This window comes from Oryzias latipes, chromosome 5, assembly GCF_053564925.1.
Source record: "Oryzias latipes strain Hd-rR chromosome 5, Olatipes_Hd-rR_3.1".
NCBI lineage: Eukaryota > Metazoa > Chordata > Actinopteri > Beloniformes > Adrianichthyidae > Oryzias > Oryzias latipes.
In genome coordinates, this window is record NC_136241.1 from 2,670,429 (window position 1) to 2,689,856 (window position 19,428).

The 19,428-nt window shown below is 48.4% G+C and overlaps 1 protein-coding gene across 3 annotated transcripts in view; it reads right to left on the reverse strand.

Annotated features, from left to right (window-relative positions):
- The window catches only part of pxk (PX domain containing serine/threonine kinase), a 29,982-nt gene that overhangs the window by 2,589 nt on the left and 7,965 nt on the right, over nucleotides 1-19,428 (reverse strand). The window contains exons 2-18 of one of the 3 annotated variants that reach the window (XM_023954699.2): nucleotides 18,447-18,497; nucleotides 17,485-17,532; nucleotides 15,905-16,091; nucleotides 15,114-15,191; nucleotides 14,406-14,479; nucleotides 12,753-12,827; nucleotides 11,938-12,042; nucleotides 11,736-11,837; nucleotides 11,487-11,648; nucleotides 11,296-11,413; nucleotides 10,921-10,999; nucleotides 5,221-5,269; nucleotides 5,064-5,141; nucleotides 3,635-3,721; nucleotides 2,929-2,992; nucleotides 2,074-2,133; nucleotides 1,720-1,784 (exon numbers count right to left, since the gene is read on the reverse strand). In XM_023954699.2, coding sequence (XP_023810467.1) covers nucleotides 1,768-1,784; nucleotides 2,074-2,133; nucleotides 2,929-2,992; nucleotides 3,635-3,721; nucleotides 5,064-5,141; nucleotides 5,221-5,269; nucleotides 10,921-10,999; nucleotides 11,296-11,413; nucleotides 11,487-11,648; nucleotides 11,736-11,837; nucleotides 11,938-12,042; nucleotides 12,753-12,827; nucleotides 14,406-14,479; nucleotides 15,114-15,191; nucleotides 15,905-16,091; nucleotides 17,485-17,532; nucleotides 18,447-18,497 — 1,434 coding nt within the window. In that variant the 3' untranslated portion in view covers nucleotides 1,720-1,767. The remainder of the gene's footprint in view (nucleotides 1-1,719; nucleotides 1,785-2,073; nucleotides 2,134-2,928; nucleotides 2,993-3,634; nucleotides 3,722-5,063; nucleotides 5,142-5,220; nucleotides 5,270-10,920; nucleotides 11,000-11,295; nucleotides 11,414-11,486; nucleotides 11,649-11,735; nucleotides 11,838-11,937; nucleotides 12,043-12,752; nucleotides 12,828-14,405; nucleotides 14,480-15,113; nucleotides 15,192-15,904; nucleotides 16,092-17,484; nucleotides 17,533-18,446; nucleotides 18,498-19,428) is intronic. The other 2 variants (XM_023954698.2, XM_078946802.1) reach the window with 2 other exon arrangements.

Sequence of the window (19,428 nt, forward strand, 5' to 3'; positions counted from 1 at the left end):
CACTACGGTGGCCCCACTTGGACAAACTACGTATAGCGTGGAGACCTGCTCGGGCTCTACATATTTTCATTTCATGTTTCCTTTTGTAACCTAAAGTTATTTTCCCTCATAAATTGTGTCTGACATTATTCTTTGTAGTGCTTATGGAGAGATTTTGCCACAGCCCACTCTGTGAAAAGATCTGTGGCTGTTAGAATGAACCTGCTGCTCCACAGAGAACCGTGTCTCTGAGCAGAGCAGCCGGACTCGTAGCTTCCTGTTTGCAGGCAGGGAAGCTGCTTTGTTACTCTGCGTGAGCGAGCTGCCAGACTCTGGAGTATGGAAGCATTTGTGTAACTCAATGAAAAATAAAAGTCAAAACCAGAAATGCTTTTTCATTTTCAAAATGAAAAGCATTTCTGGTTTTGACTTTTATTTTTAATTATGCTACAGAATCGCTTCCATACAGGAGAACCGTGTCTCCTGGGAGATTAGTATCTCCAAGCTACTCTGCTTTGAGATACTCGGCTATGGGACGGTGTGTGAGCTGGCAGAAGGACTTTTGAATGAACAGTCCTGAGAAACCATGCCAACAATCATGTGAACTTGTGTTACCAGCCAGATCCAGACAAAATAAAAGCTGATTTATTCCATTTGAATTTCATCCCCAGCTAAATGTTGTCATCATGTATTAGCCTAATCCTAACCCTTCTGCTGGGTTCGTTCTGCCAATAATAAAGCACTGGAAGCAAGGATTAAAAAATCTATAAGCAAACAGCGCGCTAATGTTGGTTTTTCCTCAGCCTCGTGGAAGTAGCTCATCTTTGCCTACTGCTGTTCTAACATCTGCACTTTGAGAGAGACCGACGGACCGACTCTACTCTGAACAACTGAAGTGCAAGAGAGCAGAGAGCTGGGAAAATAAAATCTCCATTTTCCCAAAAGTAGTCTGAAACAGCAAATTAGATTCCATTGATTGATGGCCCAGCCCTGGATGAACCTCAGCTTTCATCACATCCTGAATATCAGCTCAAAGCTGAATCACAGCAGAAGAACTCCTTTCCTCACTCCCAGTCCCTTTATTCGTCTGCGGTTAGTAGCATAGACCGCAGATTGGTTTGGATTCTGTGAACAATCAATAACAAGATAAAAAAAGAAATACTGAAAGCCTACAGAGACCCCCCCCCCCCCCCCCCCCCCCTCAGGTTTGGGGGCTTCAAAGCTAGAATGAGGAGTTCTTTCATTGAGGAGTATCTGCTCAAATGAACATGCTGAGATGCAGGTAAAGAGCAGCAGATGCACTACAACCATGCAGATTTGGAAAGAAACGGCAGAAACAACTTCCACTTGGAGCGCCATGTTCCGTGTAACTGCAGCGCCGCATCGCCGCGCTCACACGATCCTCCAGACTGCACTACACTCTTCATCTGAAAGGGTTTCACTTTGAATCTCAGTGACTGCATGTGGAAAGAGGAGTGGGGCTAAAATCAACTGGAATTGAACACTTGACGTTTGTCAAACTCAGAACCAGAGCTGAAGGGAACATTCAGAGAACTTCTCATCTAGTGGCCCCCATGGGTATAACATTCCACAGTATGTTGTTCCTACTCTCACATCATCTGAAGACTGTAGATGCAGTGAAGCAAAAGTTCTGACAGGATTTCTGGTAAAAACTCTCCGGCTCAGCTCTGCCTCCACTTTTTGTGACTGAAAGCTTGATGGAGTGAAAGGGTACTGCACCTTTAAAACCCATCAGAGACCACCATCACTGTTCTACTTTACCCAAAGTCAGTATGAAGCATGCTCTATGGAGGAAGAAGAAGAAGAAGAAGAAAGAGAGAGGAAGAAGATGGTTATTTAGTCATTTCCCATCAATCTGTATTTCCGGGGGGGGGGATTGGGATCCCATCTGTGTTCAAACATTTTAAAAATAAATGAGGGTAAAATCATCCTGCAGACAGAACAGGTCATATAGCCAGAAATAGAGACAGACAGAAGCTGATCACACCGTTTTAACTGACCCCCCCTGCATAGATACAGAACAGACCGAGGGGTAAAGGTGCAGATGTATAGAAAAACAGGAGGAGGACCCACCTGTGGTGGATGAAGGTGTGGGAGAGGAGGGGCATGTGGGGGGTGAACTGGCTCCAGAACCTGCAGGAGAACAGAGACGGGTTAGCCCAGAACCACCGACTGAAGACCGCAGTCCTCATGTGATCCCAAGACCCAAACTGGACAGTTCCTATGGAAAAGACCAACACAAACTGGAAACAGGCCTCCTGTGCCAATAATCACAACCTGTTACTATAATCTAAATCTATTTTTAATCAAACCTAATGATCGCTGTGAAAAGCCTCTTCTTCAGGTATTTTCATTTCAATTTGAGACACTGTGTTGCAGTAAAAGATCAAATTACTACTAAAAAGTGGTCTTCTGAGGATTTCCTAAAGTGACAGACTTCCACAGCTTTACTTTTACAACAAGGAGAAGTTTTTTTTTAAATCTTGAACAATGAGGAAACCCCAAAAACAAGTCACCAGAGTCTTTAAATGAACACATAAAAACTGTAGAAGCACTTTGCTTAATAATCCCAAAAGTCTTCACCACAAACTTCTCATTAATACCAGAACATAAATGTTGGTTAGGGTTTTGTTAATTTGTTTGTAAATAATTGATGGCGATGAACGCGACACATTAACACCGCTAGTTTGGGATTCCAACATCCGTCACGTGACCTCACAACACAAAGCTGTTTGGAACCCTGTGATCTTATCCAATATTCTATCAATACCTATAAGGACCAGACAGAAGAATAGAGGGGCAGAACAAAAAAAATAAAGAAAAAACAAAAATTGAATCTCAAATTCTCCAGATTTTATTGAAGTACTATGAAAGATGTAAAGACATTAAAGCCATTAAACACATATACGTGATGAGAAAACTACCTACCAGAGTTGTTGCTGTTTGGAACAGAAATATCCTCTTTGTGCTCTACATTTGTCTGTCTGGACTTCTACAAAGAGAGAAGAATGAAGATGTTTTCTGATTTCTGGGAGAACGGGAGGTAAGTCATTCTGTTATGGCTGGTGGAGCCAGACTAAAGAGACACTGGCTAGAGACCAGAGTGAGAGTCCGATGCCTCAGAAGTGGGAATGTAGGTAGCGTCTGCGTAAACCAAAACTCTCACATTTGTTCCATTTTCCTGTTTTTCTTAAGTCATGAGAGGCTGCAGCGCTGTGGGACTCTGCTAAACTCTTCCTATAACCCTATATCTGCAATAAACGGCGCGTCTAACAGGTGCTCCCTCGCTGCTTTAGACACCGGTCTCTAATAGTGGCCGGACTCCATCAAGATCTGAAAGGGGCGTGTCTCCAGGAAAACGATGTGCGTGAAAGCGAAGAGGATTTCTGATACGGAGGTTGACGATGCTTCAAAGAGAAAAGAAACGATCAGAACGTCATACAATGATGTGTTGTGGAACCAAATTTCACCTAAAAATGAACCCGTTAGCCATCACCATTCTGTCTGTGATTACATAAACGCCGTCTCCAATAGACAAACGTCTCTAATAAACGCCAGGCCGGCAGCCACATTACGTATAGGAATAAATGCCAGGACTACTATTGGATGATATACAGGATTTTTGTCAGCAGACCTTCCTCGCTAGAATCTTCCTCCTCTTCTTCTCCTCTTCTGAGCTGTGGTGGGACTGCGCCCGGGTCAGCCGTCTATGATGGTGGAGCTATAATCACACAAGATGGCACATTGTCAATCAGCCTGTGATTCCCCACGCCGTTATGTCCAGAAAGACTATAGCTGTGTCCAATTCCTTCACTACTCACTCCAGAGTTTAGTAGTGAGAGAGTAGGGTGGGAATTCAAACAAAGCCTATGCCTCTAGCAAAATTAGAAAAGAAAGAAGAAAAACATTTTAGTGTTTGCTTGCGATTAATTTATTACAGCCTGTAATGAATGAATCTGTTTTTCATCTAACCTAATACTTGCTGTGAAAAGCCTCATTTTGAGGTATTTTCATTTGAATTCATGACATTGTGGTGCAGTGAAGGATTCAGCAGAGGATCTGAATGGAGATGTAGGATTCATTTTCCAGCAGAACCTGGCCCGTACCGCCAAAAACACCACCATGTGATGCCCATGCCATCACAGTGCTGGACTGGCCTGCAGACTGTGGTGACTATCACTATCACCACTATCACAAAAGACCGTCGTCATGGATGTGATCAGAATCTGTCTTTATCTTTATGCAAAAACTGTAAATGGAGATTTCTCCACATGATTCTAGTTTTCTGAAGTTCTGTTTTTGTGGATTATGAGCTGAAACCTCAATTTATGTAAAACTAAATAATTAAATAAACACTTGATACCAATTAAACAGTGGGCCCTAATTCTCTATTCAATGAAAATTTCATTTTTTATGGACTTATGCACATGAATACACTTTTCCACGATATTCTAGTTTTTTTGGAAAGGGTCTGGACTCCACTGCAGAATCCAGTGAGTTGTAGTTGTTGAGCTGGAAGGTGGGTTCCTAGTTTTCCTCCTCCAGCTCACCCAGAGGTTCTCCAATGATCCTGCTGGAAGCTGGACCTACGGCTCTGGTTAATTAGATTACATTAGAACCTGAAACTCTGATCAAATATTTTCTTCATAGCTGAAGTAACTTTTTACTCTGAATATGGGGCTCCATGACGTTAGGTTTCACTCTAAATTCTATTAGGAAATTCACCCAAATTTTGAGTTGATATAATAAACATCCAATAGAAAAACACGACTAGTTTTATTTCTTAAAATAATTTAACTGTTATAGGCCAAAGTCAGTGGACTTAAACACAGACCTGCTGTTTCTCAGTGGGAAGGATGAATGTATGTTCATGATTTCATTGAGGATGGATATTTCTAATGTGACTTAAATTTAGATAAAAAGTTTTTAGGCCTAAAGCAGAGCTGCTTTATTTCTTCTCAAAGCCTCACAGAATTCCTGAGAAAAGATTTCCCCTGAAAGGAAAGGATGTAAGAATGAATCAGAAACTTCAACGGCATCATCCAGATGAAGAACGGACGCACCAGCTTTTGCTCTTCCTGCAGACGCTTCTCCAGCTTCTCCTTTGCTGCCCTTAGCGCCTCTTTCAGCTTGCTAGGAACCTGCAGGACAAGCAGAGACGTATGACGGCTGACCGCCCCCCTTTGAGGTTAAACACAGGAAACAGAGAGCCGAGCTCACCTTGATTTGGAGCTTCTCTGACTGTTTGAGCCGGACATCAATGAAGAGCCTGAGAGACATCAATGTGAGTCCTGGCCAGGCCTTCCACAGATCAAATGTCATTTCTGAGTGTGTCTAGGTCTGAAGTGGGTGTGTGTTGGTGTGCGTGTGGGTGAAAGAGCTACAGGGTGTGTGTTGGTGTGCGTGTAGGAGCGACAGGGTGTGTGTTGGTGTGCGTGTGGGTGAAAGAGCTACAGGGTGTGTGTTGGTGTGCGTGTAGGAGCGACAGGGTGTGTGTTGGTGTGCGTGTGGGTGAAAGAGCTACAGGGTGTGTGTTGGTGTGCGTGTAGGAGCGACAAGGTGTGTGTTGGTGTGCGTGTGGGTGAAGGAGCTACAGGGTGTGTGTTGGTGTGCGTGTGGGTGAAAGAGCTACAGGGTGTGTGTTGGTGTGCGTGTAGGAGCGACAGGGTGTGTGTTGGTGTGCGTGTGGGTGAAAGAGCTACAGGGTGTGTGTTGGTGTGCGTGTAGGAGCGACAGGGTGTGTGTTGGTGTGCGTGTGGGTGAAAGAGCTACAGGGTGTGTGTTGGTGTGCGTGTAGGAGCGACAGGGTGTGTGTTGGTGTGCGTGTGGGTGAAAGAGCTACAGGGTGTGTGTTGGTGTGCGTGTAGGAGCGACAGGGTGTGTGTTGGTGTGCGTGTGGGTGAAAGAGCTACAGGGTGTGTGTTGGTGTGCGTGTAGGAGCGACAGGGTTAGTGTTGGTGTGCGTGTGGGTGAAAGAGCTACAGGGTGTGTGTTGGTGTGCGTGTAGGAGCGACAGGGTGTGTGTTGGTGTGCGTGTGGGTGAAAGAGCTACAGGGTGTGTGTTGGTGTGCGTGTAGGAGCGACAGGGTGTGTGTTGGTGTGCGTGTGGGTGAAAGAGCTACAGGGTGTGTGTTGGTGTGCGTGTAGGAGCGACAGGGTGTGTGTTGGTGTGCGTGTGGGTGAAGGAGCTACAGGGTGTGTGTTGGTGTGCGTGTGGGTGAAAGAGCTACAGGGTGTGTGTTGGTGTGCGTGTAGGAGCGACAGGGTGTGTGTTGGTGTGCGTGTGGGTGAAAGAGCTACAGGGTGTGTGTTGGTGTGCGTGTAGGAGCGACAGGGTGTGTGTTGGTGTGCGTGTGGGTGAAAGAGCTACAGGGTGTGTGTTGGTGTGCGTGTAGGAGCGACAGGGTGTGTGTTGGTGTGCGTGTGGGTGAAAGAGCTACAGGGTGTGTGTTGGTGTGCGTGTAGGAGCGACAGGGTGTGTGTTGGTGTGCGTGTGGGTGAAGGAGCTACAGGGTGTGTGTTGGTGTGCGTGTAGGAGCGACAGGGTGTGTGTTGGTGTGCGTGTGGGTGAAAGAGCTACAGGGTGTGTGTTGGTGTGCGTGTAGGAGCGACAGGGTGTGTGTTGGTGTGCGTGTGGGTGAAAGAGCTACAGGGTGTGTGTTGGTGTGCGTGTGGGTGAAGGAGCTACAGGGTGTGTGTTGGTGTGCGTGTGGGTGAAAGAGCTACAGGGTGTGTGTTGGTGTGCGTGTAGGAGCGACAGGGTGTGTGTTGGTGTGCGTGTGGGTGAAAGAGCTACAGGGTGTGTGTTGGTGTGCGTGTAGGAGCGACAGGGTGTGTGTTGGTGTGCGTGTGGGTGAAAGAGCTACAGGGTGTGTGTTGGTGTGCGTGTAGGAACGACAGGGTGTGTGTTGGTGTGCGTGTGGGTGAAAGAGCTACAGGGTGTGTGTTGGTGTGCGTGTAGGAGCGACAGGGTGTGTGTTGGTGTGCGTGTAGGAGCGACAGGGTGTGTGTTGGTGTGCGTGTAGGAGCGACAGGGTGTGTGTTGGTGTGCGTGTAGGAGCGACAGGGTGTGTGTTGGTGTGCATGTAGGTGAAAGAGCTACAGGGTGTGTGTTGGTGTGCGTGTGGGTGAAGGAGCTACAGGGTGTGTGTTGGTGTGCGTGTGGGTGAAGGAGCTACAGGGTGTGTGTTGGTGTGCATGTAGGTGAAAGAGCTACAGGGTGTGTGTTGGTTTGCGTGTAGGAGCGACAGGGTGTGTGTTGGTGTGCGTGTAGGAGCGACAGGGTGTGTGTTGGTGTGCGTGTAGGAGCGACAGGGTGTGTGTTGGTGTGCATGTAGGTGAAAGAGCTACAGGGTGTGTGTTGGTGTGCGTGTAGGAGCGACAGGGTGTGTGTTGGTGTGCGTGTGGGTGAAAGAGCTACAGGGTGTGTGTTGGTGTGCGTGTAGGAGCGACAGGGTGTGTGTTGGTGTGCGTGTGGGTGAAAGAGCTACAGGGTGTGTGTTGGTGTGCGTGTAGGAACGACAGGGTGTGTGTTGGTGTGCGTGTGGGTGAAAGAGCTACAGGGTGTGTGTTGGTGTGCGTGTAGGAGCGACAGGGTGTGTGTTGGTGTGCGTGTAGGAGCGACAGGGTGTGTGTTGGTGTGCGTGTAGGAGCGACAGGGTGTGTGTTGGTGTGCGTGTAGGAGCGACAGGGTGTGTGTTGGTGTGCATGTAGGTGAAAGAGCTACAGGGTGTGTGTTGGTGTGCGTGTGGGTGAAGGAGCTACAGGGTGTGTGTTGGTGTGCGTGTGGGTGAAGGAGCTACAGGGTGTGTGTTGGTGTGCATGTAGGTGAAAGAGCTACAGGGTGTGTGTTGGTTTGCGTGTAGGAGCGACAGGGTGTGTGTTGGTGTGCGTGTAGGAGCGACAGGGTGTGTGTTGGTGTGCGTGTAGGAGCGACAGGGTGTGTGTTGGTGTGCATGTAGGTGAAAGAGCTACAGGGTGTGTGTTGGTGTGCGTGTGGGTGAAGGAGCGACAGGGTGTGTGTTGGTGTGCGTGTGGGTGAAAGAGCTACAGGGTGTGTGTTGGTGTGCGTGTAGGAGCGACAGGGTGTGTGTTGGTGTGCGTGTGGGTGAAGGAGCTACAGGGTGTGTGTTGGTGTGCGTGTAGGAGTGACAGGGTGTGTGTTGGTGTGCGTGTGGGTGAAAGAGCTACAGGGTGTGTGTTGGTGTGCGTGTAGGAGCGACAGGGTGTGTGTTGGTGTGCGTGTGGGTGAAAGAGCTACAGGGTGTGTGTTGGTGTGCGTGTAGGAGCGACAGGGTGTGTGTTGGTGTGCGTGTGGGTGAAAGAGCTACAGGGTGTGTGTTGGTGTGCGTGTAGGAGCGACAGGGTGTGTGTTGGTGTGCGTGTGGGTGAAAGAGCTACAGGGTGTGTGTTGGTGTGCGTGTAGGAGCGACAGGGTGTGTGTTGGTGTGCGTGTGGGTGAAGGAGCTACAGGGTGTGTGTTGGTGTGCGTGTGGGTGAAAGAGCTACAGGGTGTGTGTTGGTGTGCGTGTGGGTGAAAGAGCTACAGGGTGTGTGTTGGTGTGCGTGTAGGAGCGACAGGGTGTGTGTTGGTGTGCGTGTGGGTGAAAGAGCTACAGGGTGTGTGTTGGTGTGCGTGTAGGAGCGACAGGGTGTGTGTTGGTGTGCGTGTGGGTGAAAGAGCTACAGGGTGTGTGTTGGTGTGCGTGTAGGAGTGACAGGGTGTGTGTTGGTGTGCGTGTGGGTGAAAGAGCTACAGGGTGTGTGTTGGTGTGCGTGTAGGAGCGACAGGGTGTGTGTTGGTGTGCGTGTGGGTGAAAGAGCTACAGGGTGTGTGTTGGTGTGCGTGTAGGAGCGACAGGGTGTGTGTTGGTGTGCGCGTGGGTGAAAGAGCTACAGGGTGTGTGTTGGTGTGCGTGTAGGAGCGACAGGGTGTGTGTTGGTGTGCGTGTGGGTGAAAGAGCTACAGGGTGTGTGTTGGTGTGCGTGTAGGAGCGACAGGGTGTGTGTTGGTGTGCGTGTGGGTGAAGGAGCTACAGGGTGTGTGTTGGTGTGCGTGTGGGTGAAAGAGCTACAGGGTGTGTGTTGGTGTGCGTGTGGGTGAAAGAGCTACAGGGTGTGTGTTGGTGTGCGTGTAGGAGCGACAGGGTGTGTGTTGGTGTGCGTGTGGGTGAAAGAGCTACAGGGTGTGTGTTGGTGTGCGTGTAGGAGCGACAGGGTGTGTGTTGGTGTGCGTGTGGGTGAAAGAGCTACAGGGTGTGTGTTGGTGTGCGTGTAGGAGCGACAGGGTGTGTGTTGGTGTGCGTGTGGGTGAAGGAGCTACAGGGTGTGTGTTGGTGTGCGTGTAGGAGCGACAGGGTGTGTGTTGGTGTGCGTGTGGGTGAAAGAGCTACAGGGTGTGTGTTGGTGTGCGTGTAGGAGCGACAGGGTGTGTGTTGGTGTGCGTGTGGGTGAAAGAGCTACAGGGTGTGTGTTGGTGTGCGTGTAGGAGCGACAGGGTGTGTGTTGGTGTGCGTGTGGGTGAAAGAGCTACAGGGTGTGTGTTGGTGTGCGTGTGGGTGAAAGAGCTACAGGGTGTGTGTTGGTGTGCGTGTAGGAGCGACAGGGTGTGTGTTGGTGTGGGTGAAAGAGCTACAGGGTGTGTGTTGGTGTGCGTGTAGGAGCGACAGGGTGTGTGTTGGTGTGCGTGTGGGTGAAAGAGCTACAGGGTGTGTGTTGGTGTGCGTGTAGGAACGACAGGGTGTGTGTTGGTGTGCGTGTGGGTGAAAGAGCTACAGGGTGTGTGTTGGTGTGCGTGTAGGAGCGACAGGGTGTGTGTTGGTGTGCGTGTAGGAGCGACAGGGTGTGTGTTGGTGTGCGTGTAGGAGCGACAGGGTGTGTGTTGGTGTGCGTGTAGGAGCGACAGGGTGTGTGTTGGTGTGCATGTAGGTGAAAGAGCTACAGGGTGTGTGTTGGTGTGCGTGTGGGTGAAGGAGCTACAGGGTGTGTGTTGGTGTGCGTGTGGGTGAAGGAGCTACAGGGTGTGTGTTGGTGTGCGTGTAGGAGCTACAGGGTGTGTGTTGGTGTGCGTGTAGGAGCGACAGGGTGTGTGTTGGTGTGCATGTAGGTGAAAGAGCTACAGGGTGTGTGTTGGTTTGCGTGTAGGAGCGACAGGGTGTGTGTTGGTGTGCGTGTAGGAGCGACAGGGTGTGTGTTGGTGTGCGTGTAGGAGCGACAGGGTGTGTGTTGGTGTGCATGTAGGTGAAAGAGCTACAGGGTGTGTGTTGGTGTGCGTGTGGGTGAAGGAGCGACAGGGTGTGTGTTGGTGTGCGTGTGGGTGAAAGAGCTACAGGGTGTGTGTTGGTGTGCGTGTGGGTGAAGGAGCTACAGGGTGTGTGTTGGTGTGCGTGTAGGAGCGACAGGGTGTGTGTTGGTGTGCGTGTAGGAGCTACAGGGTGTGTGTTGGTGTGCATGTAGGTGAAAGAGCTACAGGGTGTGTGTTGGTGTGCATGTGGGTGAAGGAGCTACAGGGTGTGTGTTGGTGTGCGTGTAGGAGCTACAGGGTGTGTGTTGGTGTGCGTGTAGGAGCTACAGGGTGTGTGTTGGTGTGCGTGTAGGAGCTACAGGGTGTGTGTTGGTGTGCATGTAGGTGAAAGAGCTACAGGGTGTGTGTTGGTGTGCGTGTGGGTGAAGGAGCTACAGGGTGTGTGTTGGTGTGCGTGTAGGAGCTACAGGGTGTGTGTTGGTGTGCGTGTAGGAGCTACAGGGTGTGTGTTGGTGTGCGTGTAGGAGCTACAGGGTGTGTGTTGGTGTGCGTGTAGGAGCTACAGGGTGTGTGTTGGTGTGCGTGTGGGTGAAGGAGCTACAGGGTGTGTGTTGGTGTGCGTGTGGGTGAAGGAGCTACAGGGTGTGTGTTGGTGTGCATGTAGGTGAAGGACTCACGGCGTCTGGATGAGCGCTGACACCGAGGGCATCCCGCTCTTACACGCCTCAGAAGACAGGATGGACTCCAGCACCGACACTGAGGCCCAAACGGACAAAACCACACAAAAAAGCTGAAAAGGATGGCATGACCCCCCAAACATTGTCTAAAGTCTAAAGTCTGCTCTTCTTACAGATCATCACACTTTAAGCAAAAGCAGGAAAAACTAGTTTTCCACGTTTGCTGCATCACTTCTCAAAGACATCAAGAACTCTTAGATTTTAGGTTACGGGTAATCCGGCGGTCAGACCACTGTTCCACTTCAGACACCTCCCTTTCTCCCAGATAAGCGTAGAAGAGCCGGCTAGAGGTCAAAAGTGTTTCCAAGTACACACCCACAGACGTATGGGGGCCGGCGGGGAACTGATCCACAGGCACGCTGTCGGGAGGTCGACCATATGTCATCTCGTAAAGTGAATGGCCGAAGCAGAAGACGTCGATGCTCTCTGTGGTCTGCAGACAACAACGCCGTTGTCACTGACAGAAGCTGGATTCCCCATCAGGCTCATCTGACCTGTGTACGTACGTTGATCTTCCTCAGTTGGCTGAACGTTGCTCGCAGCATAGAGGGAACTCCCAGAATGCCGTTCTCCACCTCCAGCAGCTGACACACGTCTTCTTCCACCATGACGTTGGACGTGTGCAGGTGACCAAAAAACATGCCGTTGTCGTGGAGGAGCTTCAGGCCCTGAACACAAAGCCACAGACGCCACTGCAGCACGCCAGCACATGTGCACATGTAGCCCCGCCCACGCAGGTGTGCGTGCGTGCATACCTCCAGAATCTGACGGCCGTACAGTTTGATCTGCTCCAGCTCCAGGCCCTGACTCCTTTTGGGATTACAGTACTTCTTCAGGTAACTGTCTCTGGGCTTCACCTGCAGAGAAGAGACTTGAAAATCCCAAAGAAATGACAAAGACCTTCCAGCCGCTGGCTTGAGCGTGGGGGCGGAGCTCCAAGCTGACCCCGGGACTCACCTTACAGATGTGATCTCTCAGGCAGCCGCTCTCGTTGAAGGGCCGGATGAGCAGAGCAGAGGACTCACTCACATTGGAGAACAACAGCGGACAGAGGTACGGCGTCTGTGGAAGACAACAGGTTGAATACTTGAAGGCTGCATTTCCACTGCAGGTCTTGATGCCCAAATACGATTTTCTGACTATATCAGATTTTTCTGATGACCCGCTTACGTCATCTTTTAAAAGTGACCCGTATCCGATTTTTGCATTTACACTATACAATGCTGAAACTATCAAACGTAGAAGTTCTGAGGACTATGTAACGTAGCAGCATTTCTGCCTTCCACAGACCTGAGCACTGACCGCACGGATTTAAAAAATTATGAGCGAGCAGGCCCTTAATAATTATCATAACAGTCCAAACGACAAATGTTTAGCATGGTGAGACCCTCCCCCTTTTTTTGTGTGACTGCGGTTGTCATGGAGACAATGCAGCGACGGAAGGAGGCGTTGCCATGGGCGCTCCTGGATGAGGCAGGAGAGGGGATGAGAGGAAAAAGGAGGGCTGCTCGGCCGGCTTATGTGCTCTCTCTGAGTTTTGAATGAGGAAGTGTTTGCAGACGTTGTGCTGTACTAACAGTTTGATCCGAGCAAAGAAATAAACGATTTCTAGCCTGTTCCAGAGCAACGGTATCCCGCTTCATTGGTTACTGTTTGCGTCCTGACCGGAAATAACAGCGGTTTCCGACTACGGTCTGAGTTTGTGATGGTTTGTGATGGTGGCTCTCAGCTCCAACAGCACAAAATGTTACTTCTGCATCTGTGGCACCTACAGAAAAGCTGGTCAGCAGCTTCATGGCCGACTGCAGGTCCTTGTCCGACAAGACCTTATCAGGACCCAGATCCACCTGTACACAAGGAGAAGCAGAGTAAGTTCAAGAGAAGCTGAATGGGATTTCAGTACCAATTCAACAGGTTTCCTCTTTCAGAAAAAAAATAAACAATAGAAAGATGCCAAGCTACTAGCATCAAAAAGTAATCCCCCTCAAACAGTAATCCCCCTTGATTACGGTACAGAAGTCTGGCTTGTGTGGAGCAGAAGACCTGACATCAGACTGAGCAGGGTACCCAATCTAACTTTAGGTCTGTGGCTCATACACAACAGTGCAAAACGGACAATAAAGCTTTTAAAACAACAACCTACAACATGCATCACAGCTCCTGGTGTGCCATCCAAGCACACCAGGAGCTGTGGGTTCAACTCCAGCATCAGAGAAGACTCTGACCTGAAGGCCGGCGAGGATTCCAACGTTTGAAGACGGGGTCGGCGTGGTAAGTAAGGTGTTACTGAATTAACATGGACAATCATTTTAACGCACTTTAGGGTCTTTTTGTGTTAATCTAAATCATGTAAAAGTATTTTAGAGCTGAACACTGAGGCAGAACTCTGGACCAGTTCTTTATTCTGTGGCAGCGGCGGCTTTAGCATTCATGGTTAACAGGACTGATTGACAGAAGTTTTTTAAGATGATTAAGAATCAAACATGGAGATTCCAGTCTGGTAGAAAATCCTTCACTTTTATTTCCACTATTATAACATAAAAGAAGACTGGTATTCATAAAAGCATCAAACATGTACTTTATCCTTTAAATGTTTGGCTGCAGTAAAGGAAGTGACTCTTCCTCAGGTTAGGCTTGTTTAGAGAAGGTTAGGGTTAAAACATGAGTTTAGTAAAATGTAGACGGAACAAAACGTTCCATGTGAAGAAAGTCTGAGCTGTGATTGGATGAATTTCTGTTCAAACTGTTTTTCTCTAAAACCTGATGACTGACCACCACAGACTGTTTCTGCCTCAGGTAAACTGGAGCCACACTGACACTTTGTCTACTCCTAAACAGTGGAACAGATTCATAATTACTACAAGCGATTTGGATGTACTTTTTGGATTTGGAATGAATGGAAAAAAAACTAATTGCTCCACGATGGAGAATTTGATTTGTTACCATTTTAATGAACATTATACACTATAAGTCTATTAAATGTTGTTCCTCTCCATATATCACGTCTCTTGTACAAACAAGAGACAACAACAATATTATACTCTATTTCTTTCAAACAAACTAATTTTTACATTTAAGCAATGCAACAAATCAAGTCGAAAACTCAAATAACTAGTTTAAAGTAAATGAGTAGGAGCCTAAAGACCTTCAACTGATTACTAACAACATTGTGTCGTCAGACAGAAGAGGACGTTGGACAAACACAGCTTAGCTGCAGGTTTTTAACACAACAGAAATGACGGTAAACCCCAGAACTGTTGTTTCTCTGTTTCTCCATCTGCGAATAAGAAGGTTGACTGACTGACTGACTGACTGACTGATCCAAGCACAACAGAGAGAAGAGATGACATGAAGCAGAGCCACGCTTTTCTGAAGACCTGTCCAAACATAGGTGGACCTATAGGAGCAGCAGCAGTTCCACTCACCCAGCTCAGAAGGTACTTCTCTTTGGGCAGCTCTTTGTTTTTAACCAGGAAGTACTTCTTCTTGATCCTCCAGCCTGGAAAACACAGAACAGCTGATGCGTGTTCATCACCACATGTAACATGGGCTGCTAAGGTGTCAGCCTTTATATCTGTTAGGGGACCAGCAGAAGACACTAGTGATGTGAAGTAGGGTCTCAGCACCTGCAGTGGTGGAAATCTGGTGTCCTGTTGTGGAACAGTGGACCAGCTCTACACTTTGTGGAAAGCATCACTCACTCACATTCACACCTCAGGGCAATTCAGAATCATCCGGTACCCTTTGAATCCTGTTTTGGACTGTGGAAAAAGCCAGAGTTCCTGGAAAAACCGACACCCCCATGAGGAGAACATGCAAACACAAAGGATTCCAACCAGGACCTTCTCACTGGGGGGTGAGAGTGCTAACCACTACTCAACCGTGCAGCCCCCATCTGAATCATTAGTCTAAAAATGCAAATGAAGGCTTTGATTGTTTAAACTAAAAGGCTATAATTCTAATTTTCCTTTTGCGTTTCTTTGCTGCTTTTATCAATCTGATGATAGCATTACAACCTGCAGATTAAATATTTATGTGTGTGTGTTGGGGGGGGGGGGGGGGGGGGCATAATTAATGGAAAAGATGATGATGAACATCAACCAAAAAAGACAGAAGCAGTCAGTTAGTCTCACCCATGTCCCTGAGGGGCTCCAGAATCTCCCACTTTGGGTCCGACCTGAAGAACATGGAGACCTGTTGAAGTGCGATTTCTGACAAAGAAAACACAGTTGAGGTAAATAATGTAACCTTGAAGAGAGTTAATGGCTGCTTCTCTATGGCAGAACATTTAAAGTCCCAATCCAATGATCAATGGAAACCACAATTAGACATCCGTCTAGTGTCATTACTACAAACAGGAAAAGTGTGATGCTCTCCAGCAGTTCACAGAAAATATTAAAGTTAGGGTTGAAGTAAAATGTAAAAACAAAAGCACCATTTTGGATCCTCAGTATCATCATAAACTTTAATTAGAGGGGTGGGGCCTCTGTTTTTCACTCCATGATACAGACTAGCGATGCACACTGAACCAGGATTCACTTCAACAGTGGTTTTAAACGGAAAACTGTGGCACCCCCCATGTGCCACAGGATTCACTTCAACAGTGGTTTTAAACGGAAAACTGTGGCACCCCCCATGTGCACGTCTGCCCCTCTGTCTACTTAAAGAAAACTTATCAGCAGTTTCCCCTAAAAAACGTCTGAAAATAATAACAACATCTGGGGACCAGAACTACGGGAGGGGCAATGGGGGGGGGGGGGGGGGGCCCTAACAGGCAGGAGGGTGGGTAATTAGAAACACAGTTAAAGCCAAGAGGCATCACCATGAAAGGCCGTCAGTGAACCAATCAGGATGCTGGGTGCTGGTGTAAAAGGTTTGGTTTAAGGAAGGGACTAAATGTCTTTGGAATGCACGGAGAACAAACCTGTGTAGTTAGCAGAGTAGTTGCTGGGGTCTAAAAACTTTTTGACTGTCAGAGAATTTGAGAGCAGGGGATGCTGGGTAATGGAGTCCAAATATGTTTGCAGCCCTCTCTGCCTCTCAGCAATGAACTCTCTGTCCATATTTCCAATCAGCTTCTTTGGAGGGAGAGGGAGGCTGATGCCACACACCTGGGGACAGGTAAAGAGGAAAAGGACAATTACAATCTGACTACTGTATTAACTTTGGCTAACAGGAGACGTGCGCTCCCTGAGAGCCCGGACAAGGCATTTAAATCCAGAGGTGCAGCAGCATATAGTCTGGCAAGGAAAAACCTGATCGGAGAGGCGAAGAAGCTGTACGCACAAAAACTGAACAGTCACTTCGTGTGCGAGAAAGATTCATGTCAACTGTGGCAGGGGTTTCAGTACATCACGGACCATAAGCCCCCCCTCCTCGACAATATGCCAGAACAACCGCTCTCTACCAGAGGAACTGAACAACTTCTACGCCCGGTTTGAAGTTAACAACTCCACCCAGGCACAGATGCTCCCGCTGTCTTCTAGCGACACAGCATTGCAGCTGTCAACCGCTGAGGTGAGGAAGGCCTTCTCCACCATCAATCCATGCAAAGCGGCCGGCCCGGACAACAACGGTCCCAAAAAACTCAAATCCAGCCTGCCCAAACGACTTTCTTCCATTTGTGACCAAATATATGGAGCACCTAGTCCTAAAGCACATCAACAACAGTCTTCCAATAACTATGGACCCTTTACAATTTGCATACAAAGCAAATAGAACCACGGAAGATGCCATCTCCACCACTCTCCACATCACACCGTCGCGTCTGGAGAGGAAGAACACCTACGCCAGAGTCCTCTTCATCGACTTCAGCTCGGCTTTGAACACCATCATCCCACAACAGTTGGTGGAGAAGCTGAGGCTACTAGGCGTGGACACGGCAACCCGCAACTAGACAGTCGGCTTCCTGACAGACCGGCTGCAGACAGTCAAGATCAGCAGACACACATCCAGGCCCATCTCAGTGAGCACAGGGACACCACAGGGGTGCGTCCTGAGCCCCATAACCTCCAGTTCAACGTGGACAAAGCAAAAGAAATGGTGGTCGACTTCAGGGCATCTGGCAATCACCACAACACACATCTGACCATAAATGGTGCTACTGTGGGGAAGGTCAACAGTGTCAAGTTCCTGGGGGTGCATCTCACTCCTGACTTCTCCTTCTCCACCAACTCCACACAAAAGCGTCTCAGTCAAGGTGTTCTTCTGCCTTTCAGATTTCCCCAACACTGAACAAGTGAATCTCAGTGCAGACTTCCTGGTTTGGACATTCCCATCCATCCATCCATCCATCCATCCATCCATCCTCTTCCGTTTATCCGGGACCGTGTCGCGGGAGCAGCAGTCTTAGCAAAGATGCCCAGACTTCCCTCGCCCCGGCCACCTCTGGGGGAGGACAGTCCCACCCTTGCATTTTGGTCCACACTTGTGGGTCTGATCTGAGTCTTGGCAGGACTTTCAACAAAACTTTGCAGGTTATGAAGGAAAGTTTAAGATTCTCACCATCAAGCTGCTGTGGAGGATGTCGAAGTCACTGTAACGGCGAATCACCTGCAACCAACACACCTGCATCAGACACTGCCACTAGTTACATCCGCAAAATATCTTGATGGGATCAATGGTCTGATTAAAATCAGGACCACTTTTCAGGTCACACTTTTCGGCCTGTTCGCTCATCATTTTATTTTTAATCCGTGTCATCAGTGCTTTTTTGTGGAAGAAGAACGGCGCTGGAAGAAGCCAGGGTCAGGAGAAGGCTAACACGTGATGACATTTAGCCTTTGATTCTGCAATCTGCATCCTGGCTGCATGTAAATATGTGGGAAAAACATCAGCCTTTATTTTGTCGGGACACTACTGGAAACACAAATCCACGTGATTGTATGAACGGTTTCTAAGGACTGAGCCACATTTCTGCTTTGAAAAGCTCACACACCGTCCCAAACAAAGCCGCTGTGTGAGCGGACGGTCCGAGCTCTGATTGGACACACGGTTCTCCTGAGTCCGGCAGCCGGTCGGTCCTGTTAGAGCTCTAAAGCTTTCTCTGGAGCGCCACACCGTCTATGCATGACGTAAACTATAGGCAGTAGTGACACGATCGGAATGAACCGTTTACATGAACAACAATCGGATCTACAATCAGCATAACCCACCTATCTCAATCAGAAAGAAATTTTGATCCAAACGAGTCTGATCGGGACAGACTATTCAGAACGGCGTGTTTACATGACACATTTTTTGTTTGATCAGGCGTTCTTTCCGATTACTTTTGTCCATGTAAACACAGCGAAGGTCTGAGCAAATGTAGTCACATGTGTGTGTGTGTGTGGGGGGGGGGGGGGGGGGGCATAACCTGCACAAGCTGGAGGGTTAACATCCAGGAAGCTGCTGCCCCTCATCAGCAGGCCTTAAATGACAGTACAATACTTGTATTTGCTTGTTCAGGTTGTGATTGGTGGGTTTACCTGCCAGCTGTTGTCTGAAGACACGCCCCTCTGGACTCGGATGATGTACTCCTGACAGACAGAGACAAAGCTCATCAAAATGTAAAACAGTTTGAATTTCACATGTTTATCCTTTTACAATAGCAGCCTGATTGTTCTACAGTTTTGCCTGATGCTTTAGAGTCAAATGTCATCAAACTTTGGTCGGGAAGCCAGAGTTTCCTCACAAAACAGAGGGAACTCAAACTGTTCCACACACCAAAAGGTCAGCTGACACAGCAGAAAGTGTCCTAAAGCTGCTGAGTCATCCTCTGAAAGGCTGACAGGAAGCACACAGTCTGACGCTTCCTTCACTTTCAGTTTTCAGTGGATTTCAGAGTCCTGCACTGCTGTCCAGAGCCCAGTCCAATCTCCTTCAGGAGTTTAAAATTCTGGTTTAACGCCATTCCTCTGAATATCCCCCAGTCAGTATCTTATTCATGCAGGCCGGTTCCACAGCAGTCGCCTGGGCCTCGCTTTTTTAGGCTGAAGATGTTTCACCTTGTATCCATTATTAAGAAAAAATGTCTCGGCTAACTTTAGCCAAAGAACAGAATCCTGCCGTCAGACTGAGAAGTTAATGGTTCAGTCTTACGGCTCAAACAGAGGTGGAGCTTTCATTGGTGTGAACAGCCAACAAGAATTTAACTAAAAAGACTTTGATGAATTTGAAGCAACGATTGTTTGAGGAAGATCAGCTCAGATTGCTTTGTATCCAACCCTCCAGAAGAGCGAGCGGCCACAACGCTCAGCCGTCCACAGCTGCAGCCACATTGTCTCTGATGTTGGTTCTGACAGAACCAACTGGATCTTCAGAGAGACTCCGATAGATCCACTCGCAGAAAGAACAGTGTAACTGCAAACCACTGAATTCGGTGGAGCTATGTCTATAGTTGCCAATGTTTGGATGCATTAAAATGAAAATACACATCAATGCACATCCTCAGAGAGAAAATCGCTTTAG